Genomic DNA, 19,634 nt, shown 5'->3' on the forward strand with positions numbered 1-19,634 from the left:
TTTCTATGTAAATAACCAATCCAAAAAAAATAAAAAAACAAGACTAAACTACCCTTAAATACTATTACACACGCCTCTCTCTCCGGCAGTGAGACACAATGCTTCGGCAGTAGCAAAGGGCGTTTCGGCGGTAGCGCTCCAGTCGGTAGCTCTCCGACAATGGCAAAGGGTGCTTCGACAGTAGAACTTATGAGAGGTCAAGTCTCACCAAAAAGATTTTTTTGTATGGGAAGGATAATTACGAATAAAAATTGAAACTTTTTACTTTGGGGAGACTTTTGTCTAGAAAGTTTATTGTAGAAAAAAAGGCAAGAGAAAAGGTTTGAATGTAAGTTGCATAGATAATATTTTGAAAGGGTTTTTTGTAATTTTTCCAAAAAAATATTTACCGCCAAGCCCGCTTTCTACAATATAAACCCTGTCCAAAATTAAAAATAAAACAGTACACGTGACACTATAAACCATCTCAGCCGTCCATCAAATCGAAAGGGTAAGAGACCGGTGGTATACGAATTCCTTGTACCCGGTGGTTCCACTTTCCTTTGTTCCAAACTCATCCCAATATTTCCTTGCTACTGAGACTGATTTTCCTAAATCTAATCCAGTTTCAGGAAATCTCTCTCTCTCTCTCTCGCTCTCTCTTTCTTCTCTTCTCTCTCTCTCTTATGTTTCTCTCGCTCTCTACAATGTTCACATCAAGAGGTAATTCATACAACTTAAACTCTTTAGCTTTCTCTTCCTTTCCCACTTTTTCATGGCAGTTGTCCCTCTCTCCCCATTGTTCTCATCAAGAGGTAAATTCATATGACTCTTCAACTCTCGAGCTATCTCTTCCTTTCATGGTTTTTTATGGGATATGGCTCTCTTTCTCTCTATTCAGTGTTCACATGAAGTGGTAAATTCACATGAATCTTCGTAATTGCTTCTTTGTATTATTACTTTGTTTCGGAAATTAATGATATGTAAGGAAATACGGCTGACAATAGCCGCATTAGTGTACTGTACAAGTATCTGGATTCTCTTTAGTTTCCATGAAAAGTTTCAGAATGAGATGACAAATGTTGCACTCGATGAAACTTTAGTGAATTTAACGAATTCAAAAAAGAAAAAACAGTGAAATTGGGCTTCTTTTAATGCAAGTTTTTTGTTACTTGTTAGTTATCCATCAAAAAGTTATGTTTAGGGAATTTATTGGTTTATCTTTGTTCATTGTTTCTGTAGCAATTGCAGTCGTTCTTCTCTTTTGATATTTACCAAAACTAAAACCCTGAGTTTCTTCTCTCTTTTTTATAATAAAATCCTAATTGTTTAAAGATGCTGAGAGAGAGAGAGAGAGAGAGAGAGAGAGAGAGAGAGAGAGAGAGAGAGAGAGAGAGAGAGAGAGATGACCATTAAGCGTGTATCAGGTATATTTTGTTTAACTTTTCTTTGATAGTATCACTTTTGTGTTAAGCGATTGCTTTTGCTCACAGCCACCTATCCAACTCCTGGATTAGATTGCAGTAGTGACCGGAGGTTGTCACTTCAGCCTTGTAACTTCCCTAATGCAAGGTTTGTTTTCATAACTTGGTCTTTATCTTGGTTTCAAGAACTAGAAAGAAACACTTCCTGTATTTCAATTTCTAGAATCATGCTATCTTCTCTTCTTAAAGACTGCGGTACCTTTAGTTTTTTTTTTAAGGAATAAAATTTTGTATAGTTTTCCTAAGGGAAATGATAGTGTTTTTGGGCTCTATCACTAGACTTAGTGTGCCACCCACTTGAAAAACCACATGTCAGGTGCAAGAGTACCCGAAAACCCCCTTAGAACTCATTGATTTAAAGTTTGATTTAGTTTGCAGCTCACAAAAATCCAGATCTATTCCATGATTGCCCTCAGAAATGGATGATCCAGATTTGATATTAAATTTGCAATAGATTTCAGGCATATGTGGGTCTACAATTCCTATTTTTTTCATAAATCTATTTTAGGGGTGTGGGAGAATGTTCTAGGAAATTTCTAGGTCTCTCCCACACCAGCAATGTGGTTTTTCAGGTTAGCAAAGCACCAAATTTGGTGCTCCGGCTGGAGCACACTATTATAGTCGGTGATTTTTCTCTTTGTTTTTCCATTAGACATATGAGTTTGGAATATTTGGGGTTAGTACGTTTGAGCATGGAGCAGATACTCTACTTTGTACGAGTATAGTATTGAAGTACTCTTACACAAACATCCATTGTCCATGCTTCATTAGGCCATGGAGTTGAGTAACTCAACCCCCCTAAAAAACTGGCTGCTTACAAAAGTGGGCAACAGCCCATCACCTAGCGTCCCTAGATAAATATGGATGGTAGATGTTGGGTGTGAGTGCCCTATTTCATATTTCTTTTGGATTATGGAATATTTACCATGGTGGGAACTAGTATAATGAGTATCAATTGGTTTGTTTTTTGGTTCTTTTCTTCATTTGGTTCTTGTTGGATGGGTGATAGCAAAAAACACCCCTATGGTATTTCTCTCTTGTTTTAGGGCTTTGGAATGAGGCTTTTAAGGGCTTTGGAATGAGGCTTTAAAAGCTCACATTGTAGAGAGAGGGACCTTATAAGGTAGGGTTTTGGTGTTTATGGCAAAATCCTAGTTACCATTATACCCTATTCTTGGGTGGTTTCAACAGCATTTCTATTGTAGCCAGAGCCCTGGTGATGTAGTTGACATAAAGATTGGTTCAATAGTGGTTTTATGATACTAGAATGGGGAATCAATCGTGCTCTGCCGATTACGAGGTAACTCATGTATTTCCCCAAATCTTGGACTTCTCTTGTGGTAATGAAATCACATCGATAGATGGCCATAGATGTAATTAATGAGGGTGGACCATGTATATTTATGTGTTTATGGTCTTTGAATTGCAGTTTATAGTGTGTCATTGTACTTTTGGGTTTTCCTTGTTTGCTTTTATTGGTTTTTTTTCTCCCAAATTCATTTCATGGAATATTGCCTTGGTGTTTGGTGTTTTGGGATTTGAACTGTTGGGTTTGTTGCAGTCGCGAGCCCACATAATATGGGGCGATCAACTGAGTCTCGGTTCCCAATGAGGGGTATTAGAGCTCAATGTAAGTGTGGAGTAGTTTACGGAAAATGGTAAGTTACAAATTTGAAGTAATGAAGTTTGATGGGAGGGAATGGTAGGGTTGAGAATTTATCGGATCCAGATCCGAAACCCGAAATTCGGATCCTATCCGGATCCGGATATGGATCCAAGTTTTGGATCTGAAATTCGGATCCTGATCCAAAATCTAGATCCGAATAGTAATTTGGGTCTTATCGGGGTATAGGTGGATCCAATCGGATCTAGATCCGATGTATACTTTTCGGATTCGGATCCGGATCTGTGTGGATCCGGACCCGATTTGTAAAATTCTCAGCAATAGGGAAGGGTTCGAACTTTGGAAATTCAAAGTTCATGACACATTTGCACAATAAGGGTAAGGAACTACATAAAAAATTCCAAGAAACTAGGAAGTATGAAGGATAATGATTGGGAAGAATTGGACAAAAAGGCTCTTAGTTATTTTTTTCTTGTATTTAGCGAATGAAGTATAATTGAATGCAGTGAGAGAAAACATAGTGGGTTTATGGGCTAAAGCTTGAAAGCTTGTACCAAACTAAATGCCTCACTAATTGGATTACTTGGCATGATGATTGTATTCTTTGAAGATGTGAGGGTGCAAAAGTGTTGAAACACTTGAGTGGTATTAACAACATCATTTGTCAACTCTAGAAGAGGATTAATATAAAGTGGTGACATCGACATTGGTCGTTTCGCTGCTTGTTAGTTTTATTAGGTAGCTTGTGGTTGGCCTAGGAAGAAAATTTTGGAATCGTGCACAATGAGTACATTGATGTTTAAGAAGTATGGGCAACTACTGCTAACTTTTTGAGGATGTGCATGTCTTCATAAAAATAACTTATGCCAGGAATCTTGGTAATACGAGATTACACACCAGTTATGCTTGTAGGAATGCAAGAAAGGCTAAACCTGAAGTTAGTGATGAGGCAGCATGGCCTCAAGAACTCAAATGTTGAAAGAGTTGAGAGTGGAAATTGCATAAGGAACACAAAAACTCTAGCTACCGTTGCACCCTAGACTTGGGTGGTTTCATGTAGAGAGAAAGGGTTTCTTGTGGGTTATAGTTTTGGCCTTTTGGGTGAGATCGACATTAGGAGCTTTTGGCAAAAACTCTAGCTACCGTTGCGCCCTAGACTTGGGTGGTTTCATTGGCATTTCCATTTTAGCGGAGCCATGGTGTCAAAAATCACATGGGAGATTTGTTTGATGGTTGTTTTATGGTAGTGGAAAGGGGAATCAACAATGTATTTCCTAATTGTGAGGTAATTTATGCATTTAACAAATCTTATAATTCTCCCGTGAGAATGAAAATTGTATCCCTGCAAGTTACCAATTGATGTGGTCAGATGGGTGTTCACCACATATATTTGTGCTTTTGTGTTCTTTGGATCATCATTTATAGTGTGTTATTGTACTTTTGAGGTTTTTCTAGCTTCCTACTCTTGGTTTCCTTTTATTTTTCCTAAATTTGTTGCATGAAATATATATATATATATATATATATATATATATATATATATATATATATATATATATATATATCAATGTTCAAAAATGCGGATTCAGCCACCTTGGCGGGCGCCCAGAGACAAGGTGCCCTCACTAAAATTGAACCCCCCCCCCTAAAAAAAAAAAGAAAAAATAAAAACAGGGGAATTCTTAGGGCATGGTTTTAAGCCTTAGGGAGTTTTTAGGGCTATTTTAGAGCCCCAAACTCCTCGTGAAATAGACGAAAATGTAATAGGATAAACACAACATATTTACGGATACAAGTCTCAAAAATGATAGTACTATAAAAATATGAAAATCAAATCGATGTTGGTGCAAACCTCATCTATTGGGTCGCTAAAAGTTCTCAAAATCAACTATTAGAAGCTCCAAATCCACTCACAAACTATTACCTTTGTTTTGTGAAGAAATCGAAAAAATAAAAATTTATCTATCTTTTGATAAATCACAAAAGAGTGGTTTTTGGGAGGGGGAGTGGGTTTCTTACCATAAAGGCAACGGTTTTTGTTTTGAGGGCTTAGGATACCCCCAAAACCCTTTTCCCCCTTTTCTGTCGGGGGGAAGGGAGAATTACATTTTTTGACCCTCGTCGAGGTTTTTTTTCTGCCCGTCTGCAAAGTGTCACAGGGCGCTATCACTGGGCGGCGTCTAGGCGAGTGCCTAGATAGTAGCACCTAGGCGGTGCCCAAAGACGGGGCAAAATGATCCCGCCCAGACAGCGCCTAGGCATTTTTTAAATTTTTTTTGCCTAGGCGGTTGGGTGGCCGAATTTTCGAACATTGATATATATATATATTGATTCTTGTGATAGCAAGTTGGTTTTGAGATGTGGGATTTGTCTGATGGTGGGCAACAAGGGGTAACGAGCGACTCTTGGTTCCAAATGATTCTGTTAGTGAGGTTTGATTTTGAAGTGTATGAATCTTCAAACATAACCAGCCCCCTCCCCCCCTCCCAAAAAAAAAAAAAAAGAACCTTCAAACTCAGTAGTGTTGCAATTTGTAAAACTGGAGACGCATGGTAAATAATTTGATATTTTGTTTCTTTTCATAGATTAAGGGATGTTTTTATGTTGACCAAATCAGGGGTATTTTGATAACATGTCATATACTTTGAACATGAATCTTGCAGGTTAACTGATTTAATTCAAATGCCAAAAGCAGAATCCTCAGATTCAAAAGTAAAAAAAGCAAATTTGTATGCAAAAAGGAAGGAAAGAGTCAAGCTCCCAAATTATGTTGATGACTATGGCATAAGTTATCCATTCAGCAGCTTTCTTGCTCATCCTTTGGGGATGGAATCAATACTGAACACAAGGGCCTTACAATGTTTTGAATTATTGGATTCTAACACATACAGGTTCATGTCTCTGACTCACTTATTTAATAAGTCCTTCGATTCATTTCAAATTAATGCAGAGTCCTTCACTAGCATATTGGTTTGTTATCTCCACGTTTCAAATATGATCTCCATAGTAGTTTTGATGGAATGCAAGATAAGCAAGGGAATTCATTATTTGTACCATCAGATAACCTATATTAACTTTAAAACTGCTGGGTTTCCAGTGTTTTTACACCAAGTGACAGTTGATATTTTTATTGTAGGTGTACTTTGCAGAAAATCTCATTATTAAAATTTGAAGTAACCCCCATCTTGGATCTACGTGTGACCACTACAACTGATGATTGTGTTGTTGAATTGTTGTCATGCAAGGTAACTATGCTTTCATGTGATGATGGTTAATCTCTTTAAAATTTCGAAATACTGATTGCTGTTAAAGTAAGATTGTATACATGTTTCTCCATTTGCTTTCATCATACGGTGGTATAACTATGATCTCCTCATCAGATTTTGTGGTACTAATATAAATGTAGTATGATGCTTCCACTATGCAAGGATAATGGAACTTTCACATTGATGATTTAGAAAATCTCGATGGAGCATTTTAAATATAAATAAGTTCAATTTGCTGATGTTGTTAGATTCTTTGTAATATCACTCTCAGATACCACTAAAATAACCTGAGCTGGTCTAACAAAAAGAATTTGGTTGAATTCACTGAAGCCATAATCTGTATTTGGTTTATTAGGAGAATTATTTGAGCCATGTTCTCCATGGTGTTTCTTTTGTATCCATCCCTGGTTACTTGGTAAAAATTTTCTAGCCATGATGTATCCGCTGGCGGTGTAGGTTTCTTTTCTGTGTGTTCAAATTTTGGATAACCAGTAATTAAGAATGCCTTCTGATCAATAAAAATATTTAATACACTTCAGGATGAGCCATGCATGCATTTGCAAAATTCCATGAACATCTGATTAAAACTATGTTCTCCATGCATCAGAACCAAATGTATCATGATCGTCATATTGTAGTACTAGCTGGTAACTGTAAAATGATTTACACAACCATAGGTTTCCTTAAATTAGTTCAGTGTCTAAAAGTAGTTGCTTTCACTAATGAATCTACAACTATATGTATGATGGTTAATGTCTTTCAAATTACTTGATAACACTATGTAAGATATTAGTCCTACATGTTTACCAGGGAAATTTGACCTCTCTAGTTTTGTTGAAATTACATATTTTCCATGATTAACACGTAGAGGCTACCAAGTTGCTGGCAATGGCAGCTTACTAGTCCTGTATTATTCCTTTAACTTTGAGAGTTCATTTGAGAATCCATTTCTTCAATTTATTGGATTTACAGTTTGAGGGATCAGAGGCTATAGAACGTCAAAGTCAACGTTTTTCAGGTCTGTTCTTGCACCATATAGAAGTAGTTCAATACTTAAATGATATAAAGAATGTTGTTTAACTCATTTTTTTTAGAGCCTAAAAATATTTGATCAACAATCTGGAAGACACCACAATGCAATATCTAACATTAAAGCCTCCCTTATTTCTTAAAGCTGGAAACTCTTGAACACATTGATTTAAATTTTGAATGAATTTTTTGTAACAGAAGTTGCATATTATGGAATCTTTTGTTGCGTAATTGCACGTGTAGTTTGCAGTGTAATTTATTTTTGTTTCTCAGCATTTATTCCTTTTTTTTTTGTTGGCAGCATTTATGAGAAATCATATTACATGGGATACAAACTGTATTGAGGCATTTTTGGACATGGATGTGAAGTTGAACATCACACTTGAGGTCCTGTACCTTCTCCTTACCTAAGATCAGAGTATGCTTGTAAGTTTCTACATGGGTTATTAAGAGCTTATATACATGTAACTCCTGCCTGATGCTATTTACCATCAAATATAATTGCTGCTACAAAGTTAATGCCACATGAATCTCTCTCTCTCTCTCTCTCTCTCTCTCTCTCTCTAATGTAGTGCATGCCTGCTTGTTTGTTTGTTTTCTTTCTGCATTTACAGCAGTTCTCCATTGTATTTTAGGTGTTCATGGCACCATTCACCAGGCTTCCAATAACAGCAGTTGAAACGCCTGGCAATTTGTAAGTAAATCTAATTCTATTGCCCTTTGTATGATGAAACTTTTCATTGCTCCTGAGCAATTTGCGGGCAAGTTCCTCTAATTTCTTTTTGACAAAATCTGTGTGCCGTTGATATTTGAACGAATTCCCTGATCGCTTTTCCTCACAACGAGCCCCTTCGAAAAGTTACCCACAATTTATTCTTTCCTCAATTGCATAAGCGCATATAGTCTACTCCTGCAGTAGCATGTTGTATGCTTTACTCCCTGGCAAAAGACATACTTGGGAGGATTTTCTTAAACTGAAATTTTGCGATTGAATTTGAAATCATCAGATGAGTATTTTCAAGAAGGAAAAATGGATTTTGAGTTTCTAAAGACTAAATACCTGACAGGCGAAAAATTGGATGGTCCCCTTTCAGCCTTATGCCATTTTTGGGGAATTCATCAAATACCCATGAGACATGAACTTAACATTTTAGCCATGTTTTTTTATTTTATTTTAAAATACCCATAAAAAGACACATGATCATGACTTGGAATAGTTACAAATCTGTAAAATATTAACTAATGCATTTCTTGCAAATTAATAATTTTCCTTTATCTTTTCTCAGGCACATATAGAGTACATTCCCCCCCCCCCTTTCTTTTTTTTTTAAAAAAGATTTTTTGCCGCTTGTTTGAGGAGGTTACATCAATACTCCTAGATGGTCTTTAAGAGTGAATGCATGATATTCTCCCTCGTGTAATCTTTTGGCATAATTAACGCCCCAACCTAACTTATTGCATATCCTTACAGCTTGTTAGCCCTGGGTCAATCTGAATTGTTAGCCCTGGGTCAATCTGAATGGTAATATAATAAATTGATTTTCCTATAATTTATTTGTCTCAAATTCAAGGGATTATATCAAAATTGAAGTACACTCCTCAATATGTAGTACACTCCTCATTATAGTTGGTCAACAAGTAGTCTATATGATGAAGATAAGTTAATCCTATTCTCGAACTTAGCTTGAATCATTTATGTAAAAATTCCTTTAATACTTGTCAGGGAGTGAAAAACTTTCTTTAGTAATTTCAATTCGCTCTGTTTCAACATTGGATCAAACTAACTTCTTTAATATATTGTGGAAAATATTTAAGGAGTTAGGGTTTATTAGATTACCTAATCTGAGTTCCCCATAAACAAGTTTGACTAACTTCTGAAGTGTCCTCAGACCACACATGTGCCTTCTTATCCAAATCCTTTTCCGGACTCAATCAAATTGTTGTATTTTTAAAATCTGAAGGACTCATTCTGTAGTTCAAAATGTGATTAGTGATCTCGAATAGAGAAAAGAAATTACCGGACCTGAATTATTCATCTTCATTTGCCATGTTCCTTGGTCTAGTTGAACTTGAATTCTGTGTTTTTTATTCAGACTCATGCAAGCTTTGGTTGATAAGCTCGTTCCTCTGCTCATCCAACAGCTTCTACAAGATTACCATCAGTGGGTGCTATCACAAGCACAGGCAGAACTCCTAAACTATAAGGTTCAATTAGACTTACTTTTTACTTTTAATCGTTAATCTTGATTAACAATGACAAGTGATTTGAAAAAGTGGAAAATAAAAGATACAGGAGATATAGAGAAAACAAATCAAGCTATTGAGAAAGGTAGTTGCTTTGTCTTATGCCCCCCTTGAGAGACCAAAAAAACAGAACTAATCAATTGAAATACACTGCCATTCAAGGCCATCAATTGCCCAAAGCCCATCCACCCTAGCAAGTCAACTGAGAAAGACTCATTCCTCATAACCCGGGCTTCTCATCCAAGGACCTGGCCCAAATCTGACTTAACTAAAAATAAATGACAAGAAGTTTCTTTTTCTCTTTACCTGAAGAGTGGCAAAAAGTTCAATACCTTCAATTTCAACTTGCAATTTGGCTTTAGTTGCTTGGAGTAGCTAAGCCAAAATATGTTGATATTCATGTCACAACAGTTGATAATATATGCAATTATGGAGACTGTTGAACATGTTTTTCTACATCAGACAATGGGTTCTGTTTTCTACCACATTATAAATTTATTTGTGATGCTCAATTTTTTGAGTGCATTGCATGGTCCCGTAGGAGCGTAGTGTACAAGAATTCCCTTGGGAAAAAGACTTGGGAGGATTTTTTTACCTGAAATTTTGGAATTCATCTAAGCATCATCATATAATTTCTTTCAAGGGAAAAAAAATGGATTTTATGTTCATGAACGCCTGGATCTTGGCCCTCGAAAATTTGAGGTACATAAGAGAGTCCTTCTCTCTCTCTCTCTCTCTCTCATTCTTCTTTTTTTTTGGAAAGTGTTGATCTTTAATAAAAGAGTGAATAAGTACGAGACCTTGGCAATCCACAGAAAAGGATGCTCAAGGGATGAGAAGACCAAAAATGGAATCAAAATCCTCTTTTAAGAGGTTACAATGAGACACAACAACCTAGAAAAATAGGTCGTTCCACTAAACTAGGTCTGTAAAAACAGAAAGCAAAAAACTTAAAAGCCCAAAAATCTTCTAATCGTTTTCCATTGTTGTTACTTCTTTGGCAAGGGAGTCAATTGCTTGATTTCCTTCCCGCCATATATTCAGCCACACGACGGACATATTCCTGCAAAGGTATTCAATCTCATCAAACAAGTGGTTCAGATGCCAAGGGGAAGAGGAGGGAAGATTTTGCGCCCAAGAAATTGTGTTCTTGGAATCTCCCTCGACGAGGAGAGAGTGCAGGTGGAGGGGTTGAATGAGTTTGAGGCCTTCCAAGAGTGCCAGCACGTCGGCCTCCACAGAATTAGCATGGCCAATGTGTTTGGAGACAGTTTCCACAGTAGCAATGAGGTGGTCTCGGAGGATGGCTCCGATGCCTGAAGGGCCGGGGTTTTCGAGAGAACAACCGTCAAAGTTGAGCTTAAGTTTCCCATAGGTGGAGGTTTCCATCTAGATGCTCGCTGCAAACACAAGCGATGGAATTGAAGAAAGCTGTTCCAATCCCGGTTGAAGGCCAAGGAGGGAACACCTTTGAAGAATTGGTGGTTGGTCACCCAAAAAATGATTGTGGACTTAAGTTTGTTGAAGACTTTGGACCAATCTGAGAATTCCCCTCAGAAAATTCTGTTGTTCCACTCAATCCAAAGTGCCCACAAAGCAGCAGCCACCGTCGTTTTCCTAAGAAGGATCCCTTCTTTATGCCAAGGGAAAGTTTTGGACGGAAGATATGATGGAGGGCACCACTGCCGGTAGCACCCATTGCACATTGAACAGTTTGAGGATAGCTCCCCAGAGATTGAAAGCATAGGGGCAGTGCAGTAGGAGATGGTTGTTTGTCTCTTCTTCTAAGAGGCACATGACACACCAATTTGGAATCGGGATTCCTCATCTTTGTAGATGATCTACTGTTAGAACTCTCTGTGAGAGAGTCAACCACATGAAAATCTTGATATTTTCGTGGGGCGAAAGATTTTCAAGCCTGGGCAGCTGCAGCAGTAGGGGCGAGAGGGAAGGTTGGTGGAAGAGAAAGGCTGCGGAAGAAAAAGGAAACTGAGAAGTCTCCTAAAGGTGAAGGACACCAAATGATACAATCAGGCCCCAATGGTGCTAAGAAATAAGCCTGAAGTTCTGCCGCTAAAGTGGCAAAACTCTCAGTTTCTAGATCATTGAGAGCCCTCCTGAAATCTACGTTCCATGATTGAAGAGACCCTATCGGTAGCATTTCGTCAGCCACAGTTGCTCCCTGATCTCTGGCCAAAGAGAAGAGATCGGGAAATATGTCCTTCAAAGGGGTGTGCCCTATCCACAGGTCTGACCAGAAGAGAATTCTATTTCCCGACCTCGGATGGAATCTAATACAGGAAAAGAAGGCTGGGAAGGTTGATCATATTGATCTCCAAATGCCCAAGGACCTCTGGTTAGCCCTGCATTTCAGTAGCCAAGGGGAGTTCGGTAGGTGATATTTGTATTTTAGGACGTCAACCATAATTGGTTGCTCAGGGTTGAAAGACGCCAACACCATTTTCCTAGTAGTGCCTTGTTCTGGATTTTGCGGTTCTTGATTCCAAGGCCACCCCTATTTTTGGTCTGGTAGATTTTATCCCTGGCTATCTTATGCATTTTGTTATTGGAATCATCTCCGGACCAGAAAAATCTTCTCATCATCTGTTCAATTCTGGAACTACCAGCTACATGCGTATGAAAAATGGACATTTGGTATACCAATATGTTGGCAAGTGTTGCTTTGATCAGAGTAAGTCTTCCTCCTGGAGAGAGGAAACGACCTTTCCAACCAGCCAGCTTGCGGTCCACTTTATGTATGATATGGAACCAAAGCCTAAAGCGAGGTTTGCTTATACATAGTGGAATCCCAAGGTATTTCGAGGGCTGTAACTCTACCCCACAACCCCAACTATGAGCAAAAGTTGAGAGTGTAATGGGGTCCACATTTACACTCATCATTTGTTTTGTTAAAATTGACTTTGAAGCTGGTCGCAAAGGCAAAACACCTAAGAAACAGGAAGAGGTTATGAATTTCAGCGAGTGAGGCGTTGCAGAAAACCAACATATTGTCAGCGTACTAGAGGTGGGATGCCGTCGGAGCTCTAAGGCAGACCGAGAAGCCACATGCGACCAGCTGAGTATTGAAAGAGAACGGCTAAAAACCTCAGCCGCGATTGCGAAGAGAAAGGGGGATAAGGGATCTCCCTGTCTGAGGCCTCTAGTTGAAGGGAAGTAGCCTTTGGGGGTACCATTAATAAGGATGGAGAAGAAGGGGTGCAAGAAGCAAGCTCTCATCTAGGTTCTCTGTCTAGAACTGAAACCCATCCTAGATTGGGTTTCTTCGATAATGTCCCAGTCTACGTGGTCATAAGCCTTCTCCCAATCGAGCTTAACGACAATGCCAGGTACCCTGGCTAAGTGTCTTGAATGTATGCATTCATGGGCTACTTATGGCCCATCCAACATTTGGTGATTTTTAATGACAGCATTTTGTGTGGGGGATATTAGTAGGGGAAGGACCTCTTTGAGACGGGAGGCTAGAACAGTTTGTAAGATTTTGTAAGTGGAATTGATCAAGCTAATAGGGCGGTAGTCTTTGAGTTGAGAAGCACCTTCGATCTTGGGAATAAGTGCGATGAAGGTAGCTTTCAAAGCCTTATGAAGGACCCCCCGAGAGTAGAATTCATTGAATAGGTCAAGGAAATCTATTCTAAAAGAGTCCCAAAACATTGTGAAGGGTGCAATAGGGTATCCATCAAGACCAAGAGTTCTGTCTGTGTCCAAATCAGAAATGGCTGCTAAGATTTCTTGTTCAGAGAATGACCTCTCTAGCCACGAGGCCTTGTCCGGAGGGAGAGTCAAGAAATTGAGGTCACCCATGGGAGGCCGAGGAGATGGTGGGGCAAAGAAAAGGTTTTGAAAATAGCCAAGGATGGCTTGCTCGATCTCAGAAGGTTATCCCCCACTAGAAGATGGGTGATAGTATTGTCTCTGCATCTACAATTGGCAGTTTTATGGAAGAAGCCGATGTTGACGTCCCTTGCTTTCAACCACTTGATCTTGGACCTTTGATACCAAAATATTTCCTCTTTCTTGAGGATTGATTGGTATTGAAATTTGAGCTTCATCTATGCTGATGAGTTCACTATCCAAGAGTGGTCTAGATTCTTCAAGGATGTCTAGGGATTGAATGGACTACAGGGTTGAGGATTTTTGAGGCCCAAGGAATCCCGGTAGACCCCTACTCCAAGTTTTAAGATGAGTCCTCAAAGTTGGAGTTTTCTTTGCAATTTAAACCCAGCCCAACTTTCTACCAGGGTAGAGAGAGATTGCCACCAAATGGGGAAGTGGTTAAGAAGATCAGGTTCTTCTAACCAAGTGAGTTCAAATCTGAATGGTTTTGGACCATTGTCGACAATTTTAGTGCCAAGTAAAATGGGGCAATGATCGGAAGTAGGTTTGGTAGAGCCGAAGGATGGGTTCTAGGGAAATTGGTGTCCCAGTCGATGGTGATCAAGAAACGATCTAGTTTGGAAAGGGATGGGTTGGTGGCATGACTGGGTCAGGTAAACTGGGCACCTTGAGTAGGTAGGTTGACCAAATTATTGAGGGCAACAAAATCGGAAAAAGCTGGCATTGTCGGAGTAATTCTGAAAGGGGGAGTTTCTCTCATGGTACCACCTAGTCACGTTGAAATCTCCACCAATGCACCAAATCTAGTGAGGAAGCTGTGCGATAAGGTTCAATTCATCCCAAATAATGGGTCTATCCGCATCATAATTAGGTCCGTAGACCATTGAAAATTTCCAATGAAGGCCATCAGAAATTCTGGAGAGAAGGATTGAGACAGAGAATCTCTTCAAGTGGGAAGAATTTAGGGAGTGGGCTATGAGATTCCAAATCACCCAAATTTCCCCCGAAGCATCCTCCACGGGGAGGGCTACCCATTGACGGGGTCGACGACCCCAAACTTGTCGGACAAGAGATCGAATTGGGTAGTTTTGTTTCCGTAAGGACCAACACAGTTGGTTTGTCTCCAGCAAAGATCCCTAACCGCTTGTTTTTTATGGGTTTGGTCAAGGACGTGAATGTTCCAAGATAGGATCAACATGTAATAACATGAGGGAGAGGTAAGTTCCTAAGGATGCGCCTCGTCAGGAGGCCGGTGCTTAGGAGGTATTTGAGGGGTAGAGTTGCTAGAAGAAGAGGGTCGGTCATAACCCTTCTTGCTTACCCGAACGCGCCCAAAAGAACTCCTGAAAGTGTTCGTTCGGTTCCATTTGTGGGAAGCCCAGTCTTTCATAACCTCTTGAATCTGGCCCTGTCTTGCATCAATGCCGTCGACATATTCGGAGTCCATCGAAGGGGGAGAGAGAGGGTCCCCCATAGTATCAATTGAGACAGTAGCTCGTGGAGAAAAATCAAGGGAAGAAGCCAAAGGCGAGGGTATGACTGGCAACACAGGGAAAGGGAGGCGGTCAGCCTCGGTGGGTCAGAAAATACCATAGGAGAGCCCGAAAGGATCCCCTTGAGAGTGGGTGACAATATCAGTCAGAGAAGTGGAGGAAGAAAAAGGACCTGCCTGAGAAGTAAAAGTTGAGAAGCAGGAAGCAAAAACCAAAGCAGGTTCAGGAGAAAAGAAAGTAGGAGAAGTGGTCACGGGAGGGTTGGTGATCGAGCCTGGTGTGGTGGGGGTAACAGTAAGGGGTTGGGTAAGGGTAGTTGAGAGTGGTAAAGTCAAGGCAGTGGTTGGGGAACGAGGAGACATGTCAGGGGGAGGGGGGAGGGGGGAGGGGGGTGGGAGGGGAAGAAAGGCAAAATGGTAGGTTCACTCTGGTGGCCAGGCAAAATGAAGTTAGAAAAATTAGGTGGGAGGAGAGCTGCAAAGGGGCCAGAGTGAGGAGGGGTTGGGTTTAGGAGAGGAGAAGGTGCGAGGTTGGGGATGATAGGGGGCAAAGAGGAAAAGGTGACCACCGGGATAGAGATGATGATGGGTTCACTGCTAGTGGGGTCTGCAGGAAAGCCCACGAGAACAGGAGGGGACACCAGGGTTCAAGGGTCCATGCCTTCTGGGGTCTTCTCTGGATCAGGAGGAGGGAGGTTTTGAAGGTTCTGGTCATCTCCCCAGTTTGAAAGGAGGGCGATGAGAGGGGGAGCGATAGAGCAGGTGGTGTCAGAAATAGAGTGAATAGGGAGTGAAGAAGGAGCCATTAGTGAGGGGTTAAGCGAGGGAAGTTGGAGGGTCTCAGATGTATCGGCGATGGGATGTCTGGAGCTAATGATGGCGTTTGAGCCAAGGGGCAATGGGTACCAGCGGTGGAAGTGACAATAAAGTGGGTTAACTGTTGGGCGATAATCCCAGGGAGTAGTAAATGGAGTGATCCCGACAAGCTGTTGAATAAAATCTTGATGGGAGAAACTAAGGGAGGGTGAACGGTTCTCAGGGGACCGATGTTCTCGAGAAGGGACATCGGGGGGTGGTAGGTGGAAGGCAGGGAGGGCGACGGTGGACATTCTTACATCGGGAGCGGCAAGGAGGGGCATTGCAGAGGCATGCGGGAAGTCATCCAAACGTACCCGAGAAGGTACGAACGAAGTTGAATCGACGGAGAATGGCAGCGGCATCAGTACGGTCGTAGGAGAAAAATCCTGAGGAGGCGGCGTCAAAGAGTGTTCAGCCCGACCCGGAATTGCATATGATGCCACATGGGAAGGCGGTCAGTAGATGCTAGCTCCTTGGCCGATGTACTGGGATGTGTGAGGCGGGAGAGCATTGAAAGTGCCTTGTGGCCGGTCGATCAACTACCGGTGGCTCCTCGGCCAATGCATCAAGAAGAGAAACAAGGGTGGTCAAGTCCGAGGCAGAAAGAGGCGAAGTGGGGGGGGGGGGGGGTGGCGGAAGCAATGGCACGGGGGGGTGGCGGAAGCGGTGACACGGGGGGGGGGATGGGAGGTGGTGGTGGTGGGAGAGGGGGCAGGACCAACGGGTTATCAGGTGGCGGATGGTACGAGGTAGGCGGTGGTGTAAAGAAATTTGAGGCGATGGGCTAGTAGGTGGGGCCAGAGGTCTAAAGAGGTGGCGAGTGGTGGTAACGACGAACATGACGGGGAAACTGGTGTGAGGGAGTCCTACGAGGCAAGCGTTTTCGAGCGACTACCATCCAACTGTTCTGCTTCTCTGCAAGCGGGGAAGTGGGGTGATTGCGAAGAGGATCGACCGGCAGGGGGTCGGACGAGGACACAAAACAGGGTGAGGGAGGGGAAGCTGTCGACCAGGAAATAAACACCCGAAAGAAATTTTTGGCCACCTCAAGCCAGGGAAAGGGCGGGATAGTTTGGGGATCGAGGACGTCTACAAACTCCTACAAGTGACGATTTGTAGAGGTTAGCAAGATTTGTGGCAGAGGAGGTTAGGATAGAGATGGGAAGGGTTGGCGCAGCGGTGGGGGTACGAGGGATAAGCTTTGCTCTCGCTATTGAATCTTCTACCCTGCTCGGTATATTAGGAGATCCAAAATCTTACGTCCAAAGGGCAAACGAAGTTTTACTTGTGACATTAGGAGTACCACAAACTTGAGAAAGTTATGTTTTTTTTATCTTCTTGTTCTTCTTTTTATTTATTTATTTATTTATTGAGCTTGTTAACGGCTACATCCCCAAAAAAGTATACCGAACATGAGTTCTACTTCAGGGGACAAATGTGCAATATTCTCCCATGGGAGTAGTAAATCTTTGACTGCTCCCATGAGGGGGGGTGGCGGATGCTGTGGATGTGGTGGTGGCGGAAGCGGTGGCACGGGGGGGATGGGAGGGTGGTGGTGGAGATGAAGTTTGAGGTGGTGGAAGAGGGGGCAGGACCAACGGGTTATCAGGTGGCTGATGGTACGAGGTAGGCGGTGGGCTAGTAGGTGGGGCCAAAGGTCTAAAGAGGTGGCGAGTGGTGGTAACGGCAAGCATGACGGAGAAACTGGTGTGGGGGAGTCCTACGAGGCAAGCTTTTTCGGGAGACTACCGTCCAATTGTTATCCTTCTCTGCAAGCGGGGAAGTGGGGTGATTGCGAAGAGGATCGACCGGCAGGGGGTCGGACGAGGACACAAAGCGGGGTGAGGGAGGGGAAGCTGTCAACCAGGAAATAAACACCCGAAAGAAATTTCCGGCCACCTCAAGCCAAGGAAATGGTGGGATAGTTTGGGGATCGAGGATGTCTACAATTAACAACAGCATCCCCAGCGAGAGGCTCCCCAAAGATTGCCAATGAATGGCCACAAGCATTGCTGATGGAAGTAAAGGTGTCGAGGCACCAAGAATGGAGAGGGATGTTGGAAGCCGTTACCCAGACCTTTTGACGATGGAAAGCTCCCAGGTCTGCAGACCATATAGATAAGTGAAGGGAAGCTCCATTGAACGTGGTTGAGTTCTTCAGGGAAGACAAAACAGTCAATGGTAGGGAAAGAGAATAAGGACCCGTTGGAGAGAAGGGGGCTTGTGAGGCTTGGTTCCTTCCAGATTTCTTTGGCCCTTCTGTCAATATCTTTGCAATCGTTGCGCTAAAGATTGAAAACTCCTACAAGTGACGATTTGTAGAGGTTAGCAAGATTTGTGGCAGAGGAGGTTGGGATAGAGATGGGAGGGGCTGGCGCAGCAGTGGGGGTACGAGGGATATGCTTTGCACTCGCTTTTGAATCTTCTACCCTGCCCGGTATATTAGGAGATCCAAAATCTTACGTCCAAAGGGTAAACAAAGTTTTACTTGTGTGACATTAGGAGTACCACAAACTGGAGAAAGTTAAGTTTTTTTTTATCTTCTCGTTCTTCTTTTTATTTATTTATTTATTTATTGAGCTCGTTAACGGCTACATCCCCAAAATTTGGGGTCCAAAAAGTAAACCGAACATGAGTTCTACTCCAAAGAGCAAATGTGCAGTATTCTCCCATGGGAGTAGTAAATCTTTGCAGTGATTATATCTAAAACTACCATTTATGCTAGTTTATGGCTGTTAAATTTATTGGTTCTCATAAATAGATGCTAATTTGGTGTGATTCTGACGACTTTATATATGGGAGTTTTTCACAGGATGAGGAATTGTCTGACGTTTTAGGATCGGATGCCACAAAATGAACTTCATAAAATGGTAAGGTACTACCAAACCTCTTACCAGCTCTTTAGATTTCAAGCTATTATTATTATTGATCTTCCACTAAAATAGTTTTTCTTCTTTTTTAGTTTCTTTTATATTTCTTTGTTTTTGGGAAATTTATAGTCCAGAATGTTTGAAATATGCAAACACCAGAACAGTTGGGCCACCTGAGGAAACAGCCATGCAGAATTTAGTGGTAAAGATTACGAGGTAGCAGGCCTAGGTGATCCAGAATGCCACCACAAATACAAAGAAGACAAATCAAGTTCCCAATAATGATGTGTTTTATGGTATTCTGTATGGCAAAAGTTTATAAAAGGTTGCAGCATTATATTATTGAAGGCACTTCAAAACTAGAATGCTTTAATGTTGGAAAACTGTCCAATTGATCATCTCGACTTTGAAATGTATAAACTACAAAAAAAAAAGTACACCTTGTAACAAGTTACTTAAACCATTTATTTTCAAGATTTTCAAGTGTTTATAGATTGCTTGATTAGTGTTTATAGATCGCTTGATGTATACCATTTTTGAAATTTTAAATTTCAGAGCTAGATATAAAACTAGCTGCTCAAGCCATCATGAAGTTTAAAGCACTGGAAATACGCCTCTAGGCAAAATTTAGAAGTGCACCTTGCTTTTATAATATGAGTGGGAACCTTATATTGTATATGGTAAGAGAGATTTTGGTAAACGGTAGAACCTGCAGCCTAAATTTGGAAGAATATCAATAATGGATTTTGCAAAGAATTTGTTTTCAGATTTTCCAGTTGGAGGAATATCAATAATGGATTTAATGCTATTGGAATTCAATAATGGATTTAATGCTATTTGAATTTCTATAGAAGTGTTTATTTAGCATCTGCCAAATTTGGATGAGAGTAAGCTTTTTGGTGAGGCTCCTCAAAAACAGATGCATGGTTGATG

The 19,634-nt window shown here is 41.1% G+C and overlaps 1 protein-coding gene across 50 annotated transcripts; it reads left to right on the plus strand.

The window, feature by feature from the left end:
- The first annotated feature begins 440 nt into the window (after positions 1-440).
- Positions 441-19,191, plus strand: LOC18440816 (DUF1997 family protein, putative (DUF1997)). 50 transcript variants are annotated; one of them, XM_088847036.1, is made up of 10 exons: positions 441-702; positions 1,473-1,551; positions 5,751-5,978; positions 6,224-6,332; positions 7,326-7,371; positions 7,684-7,769; positions 8,018-8,076; positions 9,476-9,587; positions 18,644-18,706; positions 18,831-19,191. In XM_088847036.1, the coding sequence occupies exons 1-9, from the start codon at positions 666-668 to the stop codon at positions 18,686-18,688; spliced, it is 801 nt and encodes a 266-aa protein (XP_088703162.1). In that variant the 5' UTR covers positions 441-665; the 3' UTR covers positions 18,689-18,706; positions 18,831-19,191. The 50 variants fall into 50 exon arrangements, 15 of the variants coding, with proteins under 15 accessions (XP_088703162.1, XP_088703141.1, XP_088703155.1 ...); XM_088847015.1 differs by having other exon boundaries at positions 18,861-19,191; XM_088847029.1 differs by having other exon boundaries at positions 18,866-19,191.
- Positions 19,192-19,634: the final 443 nt, after the last annotated feature.

This window comes from Amborella trichopoda, chromosome 1 (assembly GCF_054954075.1).
Source record: "Amborella trichopoda isolate Santa Cruz 75 chromosome 1, AtrichopodaSantaCruz75HAP2 v2.0, whole genome shotgun sequence".
In the NCBI taxonomy this organism is placed as follows: Eukaryota; Viridiplantae; Streptophyta; class Magnoliopsida; order Amborellales; family Amborellaceae; genus Amborella; species Amborella trichopoda.